Source organism: Chaetodon trifascialis, chromosome 11 (assembly GCF_039877785.1).
Source record: "Chaetodon trifascialis isolate fChaTrf1 chromosome 11, fChaTrf1.hap1, whole genome shotgun sequence".
In the NCBI taxonomy this organism is placed as follows: Eukaryota; Metazoa; Chordata; class Actinopteri; order Chaetodontiformes; family Chaetodontidae; genus Chaetodon; species Chaetodon trifascialis.
Genome location: NC_092066.1, coordinates 11,842,724 through 11,862,892, shown reverse-complemented (window position 1 = coordinate 11,862,892; position 20,169 = coordinate 11,842,724). Strand labels below are relative to the sequence as shown.

Here is a 20,169-nt window from a genome sequence, read left to right as displayed (position 1 = left end):
ATTCAAACTTTGTGACAGAGCTGATCCTTTCATTTCAGCTCTTCTTCTGGGATTTTATTTCACTACACAACACGACAACCTCAGTTTGTGCAATAACTCTGCAGGCTTTGGCGCTGCTGCTGCTGGATGGTGCATTTACCTCATTGATGAAGTCTCCGATATCGCCAGGGTGGGGTGCTGCTGACCTCATGGGGTACTGTGGCTCAGGGTGGAGGGGTCTCTCGTCTAGACGGCGGATCCCCACCGGCTTGATGGCATCAGGCTCTATCGTGTCCGGCTGCTGCAGCTGACTCAGGTCATAATCCTGTGGAACACATAGACAGATGGGAGTTAGCAGAGCAGCGTGACGAGACCCCAAACTGAGTGTGATTATTTAAATAGGTAAACACATCCTGTGCTGCACAGAGGAAGAGCGGTTCAACTGAGTGGAGAAGATTTTAAAGTTAGAATGCGGCGGGAAGAGTTGAGGGAACACAAGGGAAACTTTAATCTTCTTGTCTGTGAAGCACAAGCCCAGGGACAATTTGACACATTAAAAGAGCCAGCACTGAGGGGGTCCGAGCTGAGGACCACATCATACGCTGCAGAGTGTTTGTACTTGTGCAGCGTGCTGCAGGAAGGATGTGCAGGCGACTGTTTTGCTCTAATCAATGCCCAGACACGGGATGGTGGATATGCATAAGCCATTGCTAATCCTATTAACATTACCAAGGCAACCTGAATGGCTCGCAGTTTGTGCAAAGTCATGGGCAGGGAAGGAGGAGGAGAAAGAGTGAAGAGAGGAGTTAGGAGAGAAAAAGAGGCTGTGGTGAGGAGCAGAGCTGAGCTGAATGACGGGATGGTATCACGGTGACAGCAGATATGATAGAGAAAATGCCATTTGAGAATCAGGGTGTGTGCCTAATAAGCGTGCATGATGGATTGTCCCTCTTTAGAAGACTTTCGGTAATCCATCCATCTCTAATATCCCCCTTCAAAATTGTCTTTGCTCAGTTGCACATGTACCTACACACACAGACTCATGCACGCTCGCTCCCAGAAGAAAAAAAAAAAAAGACTGCAGACGTTCCAATGTAAAAATAAACATGAGCATAAATATAAACCCTGTGATGATGCAAAAAAACCCCAGATATACAAACACCACCCAGGCACTTTACAAACACCTACTCAACTCCACACTAATAAGTATCATCTCAAATCTAAAACAAACACATTGATTATTCATGTCTAATTTGATTTCATGGCAGTAGCCCCTGACGCTAGCTGGAGAGCAGCAGTCATCACACATCACACAATAACATCATCCGTCACCTTTGGTCCATTTCAGTCTGACTCCTGATCGACCTTCTCTGAGGTCACATAGCGGAGGGGTCAGGAGTTCGGTATAGCAATTGCAACAGAGGCACATAACGGCTGAAGCAGGAAGGCCTAATGACATAGCAGCTCCCTCCAGGGAATTAACACCTCACACCTACACTGGCCTGACGAAATGGTTGCCCCCGGCAATCATGACCCACATTCATACTCAGCATTGCTAAGCCTTCTGAGACGTAACCGAGCAATTTAAAACAGAAGTGAGTGTGTTACTTTAATAGTTTTGGTCATAATTTCTACTGGTAATAATGACATTGGACACACTTATTTAATTCTGGAGGCTGGGAAAGCAGCAACATCACCAGAAATGATTCCAATGGAGCGGCAGCATTTCAGTTTTCCTGTTTAAAGAACTGACAATGGTGAAAAGGAAACTGACAAACGCAAAACAACTTTCTGCTGGACGACGGTCAAATACACTATGGGAAACACATCGAATATGAGAGGCCATTTGGCACATCGCCACCCAGAAATGCTCAAATCACAACAACAAGGGAAGCATCTACGCAACAGTCTGAGAGGTGAGCGAATAACAAGATGCAACATATAGCCAAAGAGTTAAGGCTGTTTTCTGTGGTCGACAACGATGAATTTCAGAGGTCAGTAAACGCGGCAAAGCCAAAGGACACAGTTATGCCAAGGCCACACTTTAGCCACACAGTGACAGCAGCTCTGTACCAAGAGACAAAAGCTAAAGTGACAGAGAGCCTTAAAGAAGCAGAGAGCATCTCAATAACCACAGATGGGTGGACCTCACGAGCTGCTCAGAGCTACATTACAGTCACAGCTCATGTTATGAGCAGCGAATGGGAAATGAAACGTTTCGTGCACACTGGACTCAACATAGCTGAGGTTTTGAAATCTGCTGTTTTGGAGTGGGAGCTCGACGTGAACATAAACAACAATCATCACGTCATCACATTGTTACAAACAATGCATGAAATATGTGTGTAGAGGTGAGAGAGGCCAGACTATTCCCACACACAAAGTGATCTTTACACCCTCTGAAGCTCACCTCACCAGACAGACTGAACGCAGGCTACGTCAGCAGTCTGCTTGGTCGAGCGAGGTGTGTGGCAGCATTTTTTCACCACAGTTCAACTCCCACAGCTGAGCTGACCACCAAACAGAGCGATAAACCCGCCAGAACATAAACTGATCATGGATGTGGTCACCTGATGGAAAAGCTCTTTCCATTATTTTATTAAAGGGCTGCTACTGACTGCTGCATTGTGTTTGTTTTGTTTGTGCTAAGTTAAACTAAGTTAAGCTTCATATTTAACCATATGGTCAAACTCTCTGCAAGAAGGCAAATAAACATATTTCTCAGTATTTTGAACATTTAAATATGACCATTAATGTTTCTTGTCCTACTGGACTTAAAAATGGTGATGCTGAATCCCAAATCAATTTGGAGCAATTGCTTCATTTTGTACATTGTTACAATAATTGAAATGCTGTCCAGATGTGCAAAAATAAGCCCCAATTTGCAATAAACTGTAATTATCCTGAGATAAAACTTAAGAAGTTCCAGTTCCAGTAACATTCTAAACTTGTTTTTATCTCTGGTGACAAATAAATGAGGCACTCTCTGTGTAAACAGGTCTGATTTGTTTTGTCTCACTTACTGCAAGAGATGGGAAAACAAATCAAAACATTTCTCAAAGCATGCCTCCACCGCCACACTGTCTCTGGTTAATGTGCATCAAATTCTTTGGAGGTCATTTGGAGAAGCAGATGACTCACCGTTGTCTTATGTCATTTTATTTTTTTCACCTGTGAACAACTACTTCTCAATTTGCTATCATTTCTGCATTCTTTTTTCCATGTCCGGGGAGCGCGGCCTGATCAGCTGTCTGCCTTTGATGAAATGAGTGCTTCACAAACCAATACAAACCAGGGCAACGGCAGCAGCAACCAAAATCATATACTCTGAAAGCGCCAATGGTCTGACACTTCAATTTCCTCCCCAGCGGGAGATAGGGAGAACAGAGGTGGGCATTATAAAGACCACATTGCTGGGAAAGTAAGGGCCATTTTTTACCCAACACTGACTCTCTCGATTCCACAGACAAGACCATTTTCTGCTGGCGTCCTGCCCTCCTCTGTGCCACTCAAAATGGAAGCTTGTTTTCCCCTCAATAAATTGCTGTACCCGCTTGTTTGCCTTTGAGGGCCTTATATCGTGTTTCCTTTTCAACATGTTCTGGACCACAAGTTTGTGCATTTTGTTATGGATGAGTGTGTGAAAGTGAGGAAAAGAATACACAAGTGGGTGCGCTCCCTCCTGCCTCATTGCTGGCTGATGTGTAATGGCTTTCCAGTCATATTGTTACCTTAGACAGAGCTTCATTATTGTGCCACAACAGATGTCTATCTCAAAATGACATCAGCTTACCAATTACAAGTCTCCGAGGCTAATTTGGCACTGTGCTGGGTCAGAACAGGGTCTCCTGCTCGTTTCTGCTATACCTAAACCACCGGAGCACTTCAGCCAGTAGCAAGAAAATAGCCCATTCGGTATATTACTTCCTTTTTTTATGAAATGGTTCCCTTCTGCTAACAAGGGGTCATTAGGACAATTGAATTTGTGTCTGTGTGTGCGTGATCGGTGCAGGGGGATAAAGAGATGTGACTTTATTGACGCCCGTGGCACTGCATTTCCATCACATGTGTGTGTTTGTGTGTCAGGATGGTGAAGCGGGAACCAGCTCCAGCTGAGGAAAGACTTCCAGTATTTCCAGAACTGATTGGATCAAAATGTGTTTTTACTGATTGCACAGTTCGATTCCCAGCCCCTTTTTAGGAAAAAAAGGTACTATTTCCAGTCTTACTCCAGATTGTGAATGACTGTGAAATGTCTTGGAGCAGAGCCGGAGACAGGACGCACTGCAGGAGTTTGTACGCTTGCAGAAAGATTCGAGGTGGTCCTCTTTGTGCTTAAGTTGCTTCAGTTATACAGAAACTGCTGCTGCATACTGTAGATGTGACCTGAATGTTTCTCCCTAACAAAGACCACACACTGGCCTTATGTCACCCTTTCAGAAACACTGTGCAGCTTCAGCTTGGTATGCAGGGCTGAGAGTTGGTAGACAATTTTCTAAAAGTGTACCAATATGATAACCAAATTTCCCTGCTGAAAGTAAAATAATACTTAAGAAGCATGTGGACACTATGTAATAAAACAAGCCGAAGTCCAGGAAATGTTAATGTTATCGAAACAGGCTAAGGCCCAATTTTTAGTTTCTGCATCAACGCTTGTCACAGTTATTCCTACAGAACTGTAACTATTCTTGTCTAATTAAATAACACTCAAAGTTATAGCTTGTAAAGAAAGATGTTATTTATGGACGCATTGATGTCACATCTTTGATTACAATGGTTTGGTTGGGCTGGTTTGCTAGATGGCACCAAGGTTCTCAGAATCCTGAATAGAGCTGGTTCAAGAACCAGAGCTAACTTAGCAGAAAAAAGCAGCATGGACAGAATTTTCAGTGTAAAATAGCCCAAACTGTTCTCACTTCGGCAAAATAATGTGTGTTAATGCAGGACACCATCGCTTATAGCAAGAGGCAGATTGAGAAAAGAGGTTCTCAAGGCCTTTGAAAAGAGAGTCTGCACTTTGTGTTTACCACATCGCCCTTACCTGATCCTCTTCTCCACCACCTTCCTCATCATACTTGAGAATGTTGTCTCTCACATCATCCTCTGGATCGATGAGGAGCTGCTTGGCCTGGCGTTCTTTATCACGACGCTTCATCCACACCACAAACAGCAGCACAAGAACTGATGGACAAGCAGAGATAGACAGAGAGACAGAGAGACAGAGAGACAGACAGACAGACAGACAGACAGACAGACAGACAGACAGACAGACAGACAGACAGACAGAGTAAGAGAGAGAGACAGAGAGATCTCACATTACAAAAACATAACAACTCACATCATACAAGTGTAATCGGATCCAGTGTTTTAGAGCGTGGATGTGGGCCTGATCAAGGCTATCTTTTTGGTAATCCCAGAGTAATCTAGTGGTATCTCGGATAATATTTAGCTGTCATTATAATCTGTGTGTGTTTGTGCGATGTGCTGTTTGAGGGAGGCACTGAGACACTCACTGAGGAGGATGATGATGCAGAGGAGGATGGCGATGATGGCACCAGTGCCCAGGCCGGCCGCCATGATGTGTTGCTGGTCAGTGCAGTCTCCATTGATGTCACACTGGCACACTTTAATCCGCAGATAGGAGGTGTTGGACATGGGCAGGTTGCCTGAGTCTGTGATTATGATGGGGATCTCATAGATACCACTTTCAAGGAAGCCTATCCTCAGGCTCACCTGAGCATAGTCACCTGAGGAGAAAAGACAGAGAGAGTGTGTGAGTGATACACGGCGGCTCCTTGTCAAAGCAAATAGGTAGTGAAACCAGAAATTAAGTTGCTCCGAGTATTTAAAAACAAAATAAAATCATGTTTCTTTATCAGAGGAGCCTTTCAGGGGGGATTAAATCAAAACTCTGAATAGTTGCTCGTATAGGCCGTGTTCACAGTGCGATTACACTCCTATTACCACAAATAAGCAGCATAAATTCATACCTGGAAGTTGCATCAGCATATCTAATCCAAAACATGGCCAGGATTTAGATTTGGAGCTTATAAATCTGCTGAATACCTTTTGATAATGCTGCTTAGGCGAAATTCCCAGTAGCGATAATCCAAACGCCATTATCCTATTAAGATATATTCACTACTTTTTGACTCACGCTGTCTATTAGCTAACAAACAACAAATTAGTTCTTCCACTCATGAGTCTTCCTTCAAATTAGCATAAACAATTAATGACTGTTTGGTAGTGTTAATGTAATATTACAGTGCCTGTCCCGGCCCTGCCTGACCCCTCTGCAGTGTGTTATTTACACATTTGCACAAGTGTTGTTCAAAAGGATCAGAGATCAAAGTCTCAAGCTTTAATTACCAAACAGACTGCTGAACATAATATATTTTACAGTTTTCCTTCTAATTATTTAACACCATGAATTGAAAAATGTTAAAAAAGGTCGTCTTCTCTTCTTTCATTTTCCAATGACGAACAGAGAGGAAGGCCAAAAATGTGAATCAATGCCAAAGGAGGATTAGTATATTATGTATTAATATATAATATGAATCTGAGGTTACTGATGTGAAAATTGTGTGTGTGATCTGTGCCTTACCGCTGATTCTCGTAATGGTCCAGTTTCTCCGAACATCAGAAGGCCGGTGGGCCAACTCAAAGGCAAACGGCCCAGCATTGGGGTTCAGGTCTCCATCAAGCGCAGTGATGTTGATGGCATTTGGCTCTGGCTTTTCACATATCTCTGCCTCCTGAGGGAACACTTTGGGAGCATTGTCGTTGATATCCAGCAAGTAGATCTGGAGAGTACCTGTACCACTTGCTGGAGGTACACCTACACGAGTTATAAAAAAAACACACACACACACTCAGCACATACATATTTATGGGAAAGTGATTTTTTACAAATTTACATATGGATAGGAATATATACTATTGAAATGCCATCTCTCATTTTGCAGTCATTATGTAGTCAGCAGAGAAACGTAAAGTATGGAGTTTATTCTTTGGGTCTCATGCTGTGATAAGACACTCTAAACAGCTATTTACTCGAGTGGGAGAAGACCCATCCAAACTGCATACTGATCTGAGAATCTAATCTCAAGTGAGGAGGTAGACCAAAAGAGAGAGGTATCAGAACATTTGGACTATGTGTGTGTGTGTGTGTGTGTGTGTGTGTGTGTGTGTGTGTGTGTGTGTGTGTGTGTGTGTGTGTGTGTGTTGCGTGCGCCTGGAGAACGTCTTCCTGACGAAGGACACGGGATGGGAATACTAAAGCAGACAAACAGAGCCCACTGTCGCTCCTCTCAGGCTCCTCTATGTATTCACTCAGCTAAGAGGCTTTTTTACCATTCAGGCCACGCTCAAAGGAGCTAGTCATCCAATCCTGACCCATTAATGCTGAGAAACCTCTTTATTGGTAGAGTTTTTAAGCCTATTGGCCTAAGCTATGCTCCACAGAACAGGGTAAACCTGAACAGAGGTAAATCCCACCAGTGCAGAGAAGAGGTGAATATATCCACATGCTGGATGGTTCTGGGACTGCTAGCACATTAACCTTCAACTAAGGTGGTCAGCGTTCCAGACATGCCAAGTGCCTGGTACAAGGTTGACCTTCAAGCACGGTGGATGTCTTTGCAGCTGTAACTGAGATTTTTTTTTCCAACAGGCTTCAACTGAAAAACATCACAGAGGCAGTCAAAGTGATGCTAGGTGGAAAATTGACCTTTGAGAGGTGGGCTACACTAGACATCCGCTAGGCTTCCTTTTGAAAACGCAGCATTATCTCCTCCTGAATGCTCTAACAATAATGGCCTGGACTAGAGTGCTTGCGTAACAGCCTAGCTAAAACACCTAGACCATGTAACCAGTGCATCACCGGAGCTCAGCAAGGTATTTTTGGCAACTGCAGTACCACTTGAATGGTTACACACCATTGTCAGAAGCCAGGAATGTCGCATTGTACAAACTGTTCTTCACAAAGGGCGACTCTCGGTCCAAAATGGCAATTGTCGTGATACGACCAGTGTTTGGGTCAATCCTTAGCCAGTTGGCTGGATCTGAGAGTTTGGAGTATCTGAGGGAAGAAAAGCAGAGTTTTACACAGTGATTCAGAATCCTTACTATTCATTTGAAGCTGAATTTCAGGTCAGACGTTATCTGCAAGTTCTTTTTTATTCTGGAGTATTGAGCAAAAAAGGTCTGTTGTTTTTTCCAAGATGGAAATCTTGGTGAATTTACTCTCCATTTCCAGTATGGCATCCCTTTCTTCTAAATATGCTTTTGTTTTTATTTGTTTACACCGAATAAATATTTTAGGCGTCATGCATTTTACATAATTATTCCAACTTTTGAGAGCAGCCTCACAGGGGAGACCAAACTGGCTTGTTGTTATCAGTAGCGCAATCTAATTTGTAGGACAAACCGTGGAATTACAAAGCTAGCTTATTTCACATGGAGTGTTTTCAGGCAGATAAACTCTTCCACGGCCAAACAGCTGTGAGGCAAGACTTCTGAAGATGCAAATGGAAAAAATAGGGTTTGTTCATTAAGAATGAGATGGTGGCATGCTAGCTGCGGTGTTATTTGAGCAGGAGGGATGCAGAAAGTGGCCAAGGTGGCAAGTCATCTTAAACCAACTGGCAATCACATTGCTGTTTTGATTATTTTAGCTAAATGTGTGCTAAGTAAACGTCTATGCTGGATGTTTAAGGGAGAACAGACACTGAAGCTAACTTTAAAGGCGGGGGGAATTCTTCAAATTCTCCATATCTGTGAACTAGACAGTCAGAAAGCACTCAACCTTCATCCTATTTCCTCTTTACTGTAATATCTACCTGATGCTCTGCTGCATGAAGCGATCAGGGTCCTGTGCAGTGAAGGTGGTCAGCGTGGACTCAGGCATCATTCCCTCCTCCAGTTTAATGAGTTTTGGGTTGGGCTCGAAGTAGGGGCTCTCGTTGACATCTATCACTCTGATGGAGACGGTGGCGGTGGACTGACGAGGAGAGTGGATGCCTCTGGCCAGGGGCACCTCATTCCTCGCTTCCACTGTCAGCACATATGTCCTACTGATTTCATAGTCAATAGGCTGGAGAACAGCAAAGAGAGGGTATACAGAGAGTGAGTCACCCATCAAAATGCAGGATAAATAAACAAAAGAAAATCACATTACATTTTTGGTAATCTAAGACTGGTGAGAGAGCAGCTAAAAGAATGAAAGCTTTTTCTTCCTCTTGCCTGAAAAACCTTATTGTGAAAGCTCACAATGGACAGCGAGACGAGATAAAGAGACTGTATCCTTTTGTGGTCAGTTGAACGATACACAGCAGCAAGAAAGCTGCCAATCAATAAAATCTGAAATGTGCTCTGAAATTTGAAATTGTCTTTTAATCATGTGTTACAAATTTAAATTTTTAGAGTGTATTAAACCCATTATTACTGCGGTCTGCCCAAACTCTGCTGTGAATCTGTTGCTGCTAAAACATTATCCAAGTGTGCCAACAAACTCAAGTTCCTTTATGGCAGAACAAGGATTTGTTGTTAAGAAACTTCTTGTGTCATTATTGATGCAGTGCCATCTCGATTATGCATGTTCTGCTTGGCACAGTGGTTCGACAGCTAAAATTAGGAACAAACTGCAGGTGATGCAAAATAATATTATTCAGTATTTGCTAAACGCATCCCCTCGAACTCATCTTGGTCGTGATGAATTCAGCTGGGTAGGACTGCTGCCAATACAGCTCAGAGTAGAACAACAGAAGCTGCATCATATCTGCAGTACTATCAATGGGTGTGCTCCTCAGATAACAATGGTCCGTACTCAGCACAGCTATGATACCAGGGCCATTGCATGTTCGTGTAAAGTGCCTTGAGTGCATAATGCAGTCAGAAGTTCTTTTTTTTCTCCACACTGGTGCCATGTTGTGGAAAAGCCTTCAGTTACAGATGTTTTTAAATACGAAAGGGGCTTATTTCTTAAATTGTGGTGATGTGCTTTTGTTTTTCAGGATTGTGTTTTAATGCTGGATGCTTCTTCGTGGTTTTCTTTGTCTTAAGCATTTCGGGACCATGTTGGAAATAAGTGTCTTCACGTCATGTCAACCCCTGACATGCCTGATAATCTATAAATGCATTTAATTGGTTAATCAATCAGTAAATTTAATTGTAAAAAAATTCAACATATGTGATGAATCTGCTGCAGTGATTTTTTTTTTATTTTATCAGTACTAATATCCTATGAGTCACACACAAAATGCCTTAATCCCTCAAACGACTGGACAATTGGATTATTATATCATATTCAGTGTGTATTATAAACAACAAACTCTCCCAATATTCAAACTGACAGATATTAATCTAATTAATCTCATCTATTTAACATTAATCTTAGTATCAATCCCAGCCCCCCACATCTGAGTATAGTGAGCATACATCCACTCTGCATTTCCAAGGGATTGAAGGGGTGGAGTTTGAAGAGGAGGCCTTACCTTGACGACCGTCACCAGGCCCTCGTTAGTGGTTGGATCAGTGGGCACGGAGAACCTGCCGGTGGGGTCACCCCCGGTGATTTTGTAGACGGCGTTCCAGGCCGGCGTGTTGGGCTGGTCCTTGTCAGTCACCGTCAGATTGGCCACAATGACATTCACACGGTTTTCAGGCACCTCACCGAAAAACTGCATGAATAAACCATGAACGTACAGAGCAGCGAGCTGTTAGTGATACTGCTTTGGCAGCAGAAAATACACCGAGCCCTGCCTCTCACAGCACAGCAGGACCAATCTTGGGTAAATAGACATCTGAGGTAACTTATCATGTCGTCATGGTCATCTCATTCCCTGTCCTCCCCTGATAGCACAACGGTAGCATCACAAATTTCAGTGATTCGCGAGCACAGTAAGTGCCTCTTTCACTCGGGCAGACACCCCCGTAGTTGCATGTGTCAACATTTGGAGGGGGATATAACACTTTACGCATGGCTGGCTACTTGTATATCTGTATGGCTTCGGAAATGCTGGGCAAGCAGAACTAGGTAAGTGAGCAGAACTGACGGTTGACTGCATATATATCCAAAATGAGTGGAGTGGAATGGGGGCCCTTGTGCTGCTTTCCTTTGGCTATGTTTGCTGTGCTGATGTCTCAGATATGAGTTTGTTTCTTACCGTCTCAGCAGTAAACTCTGGCGGGTTGTCATTAATGTCGGTGACTCTGATGACAGCAGTGGCTGTGTTGGACAGGCCGTACATGGGATTGCCCTCCATGTCAGTGGCCTGGATGATCAGCGTGTACTGAGGCACTTTCTGGAGGGAAAAGGGAAAGAAGCCATAACAGGATTAAAACAAAGCTCTTTGATCTTTGAACAACGTTATCAATTCTATAACCGGGTTTGGAGAATATGGACTTACTCTCTTATCTGTCCTAACTTTAACTCTGTGGTTATTTTGTGATGTTGTTTTGAACTCCATTATATTCAAAGATGTCTCCTAATATTCTGCCACCTCAGGCCAAAACATGACAAAAAACATTCAATATACTGCAGTTAAACACAACACTGCCACAAACTACAGCCTCCAAAATGACCGAAGGGTTGCATCCACATCTCTCTCACAGCAAAAATGGAACATATAAAGTTTCATAAACATTGGATTTATTTCTGGACAACTGTTTAACATTGAAAAAGACTGCGCCTAAGTGTGCCTAATAAGCTGGTAACTCACTGTACATCAGTATTAATGTGTTCAGCTAAAATGAAACAAATCGGAACTGGCTGGCTTCTTAATTATGATGACTAATGGTGGCTTTTTATATAAATCTGATTTATTCTCTAGGGGGACATGAGTTTACGTGTGCATGTGTGAAACTTGCACCTCTGCTATATACCCCATCATGAAGCTAACAAATGACTCTTTTCACATTAAAAGCCACTCAGGTGACGGACCAGTTGCTAGGTAATGAGAGTTGGGCAAATTACTTTCATGGTGGCAACTGGCGGACATAAAACGGCGGCCCCAGGGCGGAAGTGATTGAGCAGCCACCTAGCCAGATTGCCCTCACTAGAATTGCACCAAATGGCTCCAGCTTTCTATATTATTTTATTTATTTTCTCAAACAGCCATGAGATCCAATTAAATGACAGAGTGGTAGCATTTACAGCACAGGAAAGAGAGAGAAAGAAAATGCAGGCAAAGCCTCTGCTTTACAGAAACAAAGACAGAGAGGGCGAGAATGAAGGACGGAAAACATTTAGCTGCTCGGTGATGCACGCTGCCTCCTTGTAAGAGTAAATAAGTGTGAAACAGCCAAATCTATCCCCACTTTCTTATTTAGTTGGCAATCAGCAAAATTTACTTCAGCTCATTAGTTCTCAGACAGTCTGGATATTAGCAAATACACTCAAGTTGTGTTTTGACATCATATTTTTAAAAATGCATAGCCCATTTATATAAACATGGAAAACTAATGTTGTTATACGTCTACAACAGACAGCAAATGCAAGACAAAAAATTAAAGCAACAGAATGGATGGTGATGCTGATGCAAGTCTCACTTCAGTGCCAATATAATGATTTTATTTAATCAATCTGCATGTACAGACACTACATAAATAGTGGAATGGCAGCAACATTAAGGCATATTAAATCAAGATAAAGAAAGCTAAGTTAGAAACTGATGCACCAGAAGGTAAAGATAAGCAAGAAGGAAGAAAAGAAGACGTATCACACACCTCTCTGTCCAGGCCTGCCGCCACTGTAATGATGCCTCCTGTTTTATTGTTGATGGTGAACATATTGGAGGTCGGACTCTCTGGGTTCTGAGACAGGATCTTGTAACGCAGCATCCCATTAGCAGTTTTGGGGTCATCTTTGTCAACAGACGTTACTGTCATAACAAAAGTTCCTATGGGGTAGAAAGACAAATACACGATGCAAATAACTTTATGACATCTCTCTATTTATTTCTTCTTTTACTGGCAATCAAAGACATTAGAAGTTGAGTGAACAGTGCTATGTTGAACACTACCAGATTTACAGCTTTGTACTATAGACAGCCATTGTTCTTTCTTGTGATCTTAAAATATCAGCAACCACTTTAATACAGTGGAAGCAAAATTACCAAAGTGGCCACCCCAGGAATGCCATCAATGCTGTTTGATCTGCTAACATCACAGCGGCATGTGAAGCCGGAGGCTCAGACTACAGCCGATCGGTTGCTCATACAGTGTGAAGATGTGGTATATTACCTGGCTTGGAACCCTCTGGAACAGTGCCGTTCCAGATCTGATGAGTGAACTCGGGTCTGTTGTCGTTCATGTCGATCACATTGATCACGATGTCAATGGGGTTTTCTACCTGGTTGCCGTTCAGGTCCACTGCATGGGCTCTCAACTGGAGGAAACACAAACACATCTGGACTGTGGAACGGCTCGAGCTTGGATGATTCTCCACCATTCAAAAACAATCCGCTGCTGGGACAAACCAGTCCCTCAATGCCGCCCATTAAAGTGCTGCGATAATTAAGCTGATGAGCCATCACCGAAAACAGTTTACTGTATGTAGAAGAGCAAACAGTTCTGAAAGTCCTTGTGACAAAGAGGAGATAAAAGTTTTTAGAAAAAACATCTTTCCCACAAACAAATCAGATACCTGCCAGAGTCGCCAACAACACAAGCCTTTTAGCTGCATTTTTATGGTCGGCTCATGAAACAGATGCTACTGTTGCCTACACTGGGTCAGCACAGGTTCACTTCTGCTTTACATAAACAACTCTGATATGCTGCATTTTTTTGCACTTCAAGTGCGTCTTTCCTGCACACACACCACCACAAGATTAGTGCCTTACACAAGATTTCAACTCACTCACATCTATATCTATATTTTGATTCCACCCATTCATGCTCTAGAATAAATATAGTTAGTGCAGCATATATTGCAAATCTGCAGGCTATGAACAGTATTATATCATATACCTGGAGTACCTTGCAATCTCATTCCAGTGTAAGTTAATTAATGAATCATACTATGTGTGTCAAGTGCATTCACTTTAGGATTGCATATAGCATTAATTGAACCAGTATGAGTATCTGTGAAAGTCTTTTGTTGTGAAAGTCTTTCATGATTTTCACGTTACGTAGACAAGTAGATGAATATGCTGAAGTCTATAATTTCATTTCACCTAAAACCTTGCTTGTTGTCTACTAGTTTATGTTAACGCGTATGAATTTCAAGACCACTTCATTGTAATGGGAGAACCACTGACGAATATAGCAGCTCTGAAGGAGCTGGAGGTCATCATAATGTATGGAGCACACACGCAGTTCAAAAACATCATGTTAAATCTTTAAAATTCTCAGACGGATAAGTCAGGTTTCCCGGGGGGGGGGACCCTGGCCTTCAGTCTGAGGTTACATGTGACCATTGGGCGCTTGTCAACTAATGGGAATGTACAGCTCAGCTAGACAGAAATCAAGCTTGAGAAACCATTCGAACATAAAATTACATATGATATCATTAAAGAGGGTTTTTTTTTTTAATTAACTATTGTTTGTGACTTACATGGAAGCTGGGGATGTGCTCTCGATCCAGGGGCTTGTTGACAGACAGCTCTCCAGAGATCGGGTCGATGATGAAGATGCCGGTGGGGGGCTGGTCAGCGCCAGGGCCTGTCACACTGTATCTGAGGGACCGGTTTTTGTCGTGGTCTGACCGGATCTGTGGGTATAAAGAAGTGTTAATGAAAACTTCAAAACAATGCTAACTATATACTGACTAGCACTGGGTTGTTGGGGCTGACGTTCCGTTTTTAGACAACACATAACTTAATAAAAACATTCTTTCAACAATAACAGAATGCGTTACAGTTACAGCTACTTAAGATTAGTATTCTTTAGCTCTTCGTATTAATCGATCAGTTCTTTAAACAGTAAAAAGTGTAAATGTCCATCGCAAGTTTGCAGATCCAACTCTAATGCCTTCAGATCCTTTTTTCTGATCACCGGTCAAATCCAAAACTATTAAATTTCTAGTAATACGAGAAACAGAAAATCTTTATTCATCTTCAAAAATTGCTATACAGCTTCCTGCAGCCTGACTGATTTATTGACTTATCTTTTCTGCACCAATCACTGTATTAGTTTAACAATAGGTCGCAGTGTATGTAAAACCGTGCTTATAAAGAGTGTGTGCGTGAGTGTAGTATTGAATTTCTGTCTTGGCTGGGCTGACTATTCTATTTGCCATGTAAGCCGAGACCCTCTGTGCCTACAGCCTGGATCCATGCTGAGCACAAAGAATACTTCCTCATCTTGATATCATCCACTAAAGCCCAGAAACATCCCGTCTAATATGGCCTGATTAAATATAATACACACAAATAGCATATACAGGACTTAACACTCAGTAAGGAAGAGAGTTGAATACGCTGAAAAAGGATCAACTTCTGAGCTGTCCCGAGTATTGCTAGTCCTCTGTCAGCCACCCACACTCAGCTCTGACCAGAGAATTGATGCAAATGAATCGGCCCGTGTGTGTCCTTGAGCCAAGATAAAAGAAGTGTAATATCTCAACAGGCAACCGAGGAACAATTGCGATGGTGAGCACTTCAGATTTCTCTCTACTTCTAAATAATGCCAGGTTACATTGGTACCGACTGCCCCTTGAAACAAAAGATAAATAATACAGCAGGAAAAAATAGCCCTGACCTTTAACAAAGTGCTGTAAATATGAAGCATTTTGTTGAAGGCATAAGGCTCATGTCTGTGACCCTGTGAGTGGGAGCTCATGGCAACAGGGACCTACAAGGTTGTCATGTCAGGCAAAAAGCATTTTCTTTGAAGTTGTGAGGGTGGTGTGTGTGTGTGTGTGTGTGTGTGTGTGTGTGTGTGTGTGTGTGTGTGTGTGTGTGTGTGTGTGTGTGTGTGTGTGTGTGCGTGTGTGTGTGTGTGTATGTGCGTATATGTGTGTATGTGTCTGTGCACATATGTGGTTGGGTGAGCGACGTTACCCGGACAAGCTCTTGTGGGAATGGGCCTCGTGAGTTCTCTGGGACATTGATTGGGGGGATGACCCAGTCTCTCTTCATGCGTTTGAGTTGGCTGTCTGTGTTTCGTGATGGAAACGCTATTTCCTTCAAATCCTTGGACATAACTGGAGGGACAGCAACTTCCTGGACCTGTGAAAAGGATATGATTTAGTTCAAGACCTGCATGATGAGATCTGTGCAACATTTTTAGCCATGCTAGTGGCATGACTCTATGGCAATGTTGGCTGGTCAATGTTGGCTGGTCAATGTTGGCTGGTCAATGTTGGCTGGCCAATGTTGGCTGGTCAGTCCATCGCAGACTGAAATATGTAGCAAGCAATGGATGCATTGCTGTTTAGTTTTGCACATAACTGACATAACTAACATGGCTGCTGACACTTCTTAGTCTTGTCTTAGTCTTTTCTGATCGTGTAACCACTGAAAGCTGCAATCAACAGCAGCACGTGCCAAACCACATACTGAAGTGACACCTCATTGCAAAGAATGGCACTGTACGCTGACCAATGACCCTTCCCTTCTGGTTATACAAAAAGCAAATTGATGTGGCGATAAAAGGAACGCCACTTTCTGCAAAACCTAAGGAGCTCTTCCAAATGTCACTTAATGCCTATTCAAAATGTGTGTTCAATCACACCATCCCTTCTTCTTTGACATTCTTTGTAGCTAAAAATATCTATAGTACAACATGTGATGATATGCCTTGAAAAGCTTTGGTGTGGCTACTGTTCTGCTACTGCCGCACACCGCCAGCACTGGTTTGTTTTAAATGGCAGACCTCTTCTTATGTCCTGATAAAATGCACCCACACAGACAGACCAGCTTCCATAATGGATCTGCCATCCTCCCTCGCCTGTAATGAATGAGATTTGAAACAAGGGAGGATGGTACCTGCAAGCCAGACACTAAAGACACAGATGGCTCAAATTGCCTATGCTGCTCCAGAGACTGAGGAGACTGAAGTAGTGCCAGAAAAAGTTAAAATAACCTTGAACAGAACAAGGCAGGAAGGAAAACAGAAAAACAATATGTGAAATCTGTCAATGTCAATGAGTGATGGCTAGGATTTCAATGGAACACTTTTGTCCCTTGAAGTATTTTCTACTACTGTAGCCTGTAATCATCTGAAAGTTGATTGGTTGTGAGGTAGTCAAGTCCTACAAACTACTACAAAGTGTCCCATGCAAACAGAAATTAATTACCACTTTGCCACCTTATAACGTGACCCACATCCCACGCTCCCCCTCCTCTAACATCTGGGGAGCTGTCGGAGAGCTTCCACTAATCATGTTTGAAATCCGATTATACTGCTTTCACACATTGGAAATGCAGAGAGGCAGGCGGACAGATAGCGAAGGAGCATGCTTCAGAAATATCTATTACCCTATTAAAATGGGTGCGAGTGAGAGCAGTAATTATTTGCAACCTGTGTCTGGAATGATGAATGGCATGGTGGGTTTGTTCAGCCCAACACGCATCTATCTCTGGTGTGCTGGAGGTCTGCACCTATCCACACTCTCTGAGCGTCCTCCATCTTCTGAATAGGAGTCTACTTCAGAGTCCGGGAGAGTGTGAGGCTGAGTGATGGCCTGAGTGTTTGTGAGTGCGTGGGAGGGATTAGACATTTGTGTGCATTTGCCCTTTTAGGAAAATTCTCTCTTTCAGATGTTGAAATGTTTTCCCCTCACGAACTGTGGTGGAGCTCAGGTTCTAATAGAGGTGGAGATAGTGGGACCCTCTGATGTTAATGAGGATATTGTTTGGTTGTCATTGATTAAAATGTTTCCCCAAGGCTGCCGCATTCATGGACTAATAAAAAATGTAATCGCTGATGTGATTAAGAGATGCGTGATGATTCATGACAATAATTATGCTGTGGGGAAGACAACCGCTCATGACCTCATAAACGTGCATGATACGGGAAAGTCAATCCCTGATTTCATTACGGACAAATTAGGGCAAACCCAAGAGCTCTGTACAGATACACATCTGAATATGGCTGCTGATGATACAGCTGATAATTTGTGTACGCACATACAGTAAATGTGAGGTGGGGACTTTTATTTAAAAACTAAAAAAAATCTGCTGAAAGACTATGTTTACCTGCTTGGGACAAGAATGCATTTGCCTTTGACCAACCTAGAACAGTGACTGATGGTATCATTAAAATCACATACCTGCAAGAGTCCCTATAGTAAATGAGTGTCAGTGGCTAACGATGGTGTTTTGAGAAGCCATGAAATCATTACCGGGTACAAGTTTAATTTCAGCTCAGCAGACCAATGGGCCTGCAGTACTGATGGTAACTACACATAACTGTCACTACTATCTTTTAATCTGTACCTGCATAAAATATTGCCCATCTTTCCTGAGATTATCTGCTGTGCTGCACATGTAGAAATGGCCACTCGTGGCCATTTGCTTCAGTGTATTAGAGAAATAAAAAAGAAATGCTCATTGTTCTCTGTAAAACAAACACGATTATTGCATTTGGGGATGCTCATTAATACACCGGAAGGCTAATGACTGAAGATCTCAAAGCAGTGATTATTAAATATGTGCATGTGGCCCATTTATAACCCTACAGAAAGGGACACAGTTGAGAATTGCATGTGTGTGTGTGTGTGTGTGTGTGTGTGTGTGTGTGTGTGTGTGTGTGTGTGTGCGCGTGCGTGCGTGCGTGCGTGCGTGCGTGTGTGTGTGTGCGTGTGTGTGTGTGTGTGTAGTGTCAGTCCTGTAAGTTCAAAGCAACAGATATTATCTAATTCAGCAGGATCACATAATCCACTGGCACTGAAGTTAAAACCTCTACATTAACACGGCCTTTTCATTTCCTGGTTACAAGACTGGGACATGTGCAGTGCTTTTTTTGTGCGCTTCCTCTGATCCTCAGCCAACCACAATGTTGACATATGAGCACATGGTCATTCTAACTAATTGCAGATGACTGCACAACACGTCCAGTGGAACGGTTAGTGCAGCGCTCTACAGCTCAGACAGATGCTTCCTGTCGTCCAAAGCACTGAAAGAGGTGTGTCCCCTTTTGGATGATAAGGCAATAACCTCACAATCACAAGGCATGCTCACTGAAATCAACTTTATGAGGAGCTATTTTGCATCTGCTCTTGCTACCCACTGACCGTGCTGAGTATATGTTTGTGCTCCTAGTAAATTGACACATTAAGTTTTAATTAGCAAGCATCCATCCAGTCTCTCGGAACACCTGCTACAATTTACGGAACTAGTCATCTGTGAATGTGCAGTATGCCGAGTAAGCGTAAGTTATTTGTTGTGAAAGGAGAATTGATCGTTCCACCTTTCCATGGCAGAAACATCAGTCAGACAATCAAAAAATCAGTCAGAAAATGTTATGGAAGCGCTTAACATATATTCACCTGCTGGCTGGAGTGTGTGGAGGGCACCAGCCTGACTTGAGTCACCCATTGCTGCTGAGTGGTGGTGTCACTGGCCTTGATCAACAACGGTAATGCAGGGAGCGCGGAGTGCTGAATACTCCTGGCAGCATAAACTTCTCCGTTGGCCTCTATCCGGAAGTCAGACGGGTTACTGCATTCAAACCGCACCAGACCACCTCGGCCACAGTCGACAAACCTCACTGCAAGAGACAGAGACAGACAAATTAAAAAATAATAAAATAAAAATAGCCCAACAGTGAGAGAGAAACCTTGGAAAAAACATACAGAGACAACGGATGTAGAGGACAGACACACAGACATACAGACAGAAGGTCCACAAAGGTTTTCTGATTCTCCTTCGCACTCATGTATTATTCACTTCAAGCTGTGCCCCAAAGGTATTGCTCAAAACAGGTGCAGTGGAGGAGAGAGTTGGAGGGAGAGAAAACTACAGAAAAAAGGGAAGTGTGCCCCTTAAGGGCGATTAAAGAAGAGCCACAAAGCCAAAACGTTACATTTAAAACCCCATGTGTCAATTAGACTGTCTAAATGACCCGCTATGTTCAGGTTTGAAAAACATACACAGCAAGTATAAACATGCTTAATTCTGCTCGGAAAGTCTTGTTTTATTTCCAGCTAAGTCCATCGCATGCTAGCTTTGTCCCCTATGACATACAGGGATGCCTTCCGCGGATGACTACAGATCCTCAGCTCCTCAGGAGACAGAAGTGAGTCCA

The 20,169-nt window shown here is 42.9% G+C and overlaps 1 protein-coding gene across 1 annotated transcript in view; it reads right to left on the bottom strand.

Moving 5' to 3' along the window:
- cdh2 (cadherin 2, type 1, N-cadherin (neuronal)) overlaps nucleotides 1-20,169 on the bottom strand; it is a 59,611-nt gene that overhangs the window by 4,008 nt on the left and 35,434 nt on the right. Inside the window, exons 3-15 of the mRNA XM_070975179.1 lie at nucleotides 19,412-19,632; nucleotides 15,981-16,148; nucleotides 14,534-14,689; nucleotides 13,222-13,366; nucleotides 12,706-12,878; nucleotides 11,145-11,282; nucleotides 10,473-10,658; nucleotides 8,820-9,073; nucleotides 7,917-8,059; nucleotides 6,584-6,817; nucleotides 5,493-5,726; nucleotides 5,021-5,160; nucleotides 140-304 (exon numbers count right to left, since the gene is read on the bottom strand). Of these exons, the coding sequence (XP_070831280.1) occupies nucleotides 140-304; nucleotides 5,021-5,160; nucleotides 5,493-5,726; nucleotides 6,584-6,817; nucleotides 7,917-8,059; nucleotides 8,820-9,073; nucleotides 10,473-10,658; nucleotides 11,145-11,282; nucleotides 12,706-12,878; nucleotides 13,222-13,366; nucleotides 14,534-14,689; nucleotides 15,981-16,148; nucleotides 19,412-19,632 (2,357 nt within the window). The remainder of the gene's footprint in view (nucleotides 1-139; nucleotides 305-5,020; nucleotides 5,161-5,492; nucleotides 5,727-6,583; nucleotides 6,818-7,916; nucleotides 8,060-8,819; nucleotides 9,074-10,472; nucleotides 10,659-11,144; nucleotides 11,283-12,705; nucleotides 12,879-13,221; nucleotides 13,367-14,533; nucleotides 14,690-15,980; nucleotides 16,149-19,411; nucleotides 19,633-20,169) is intronic.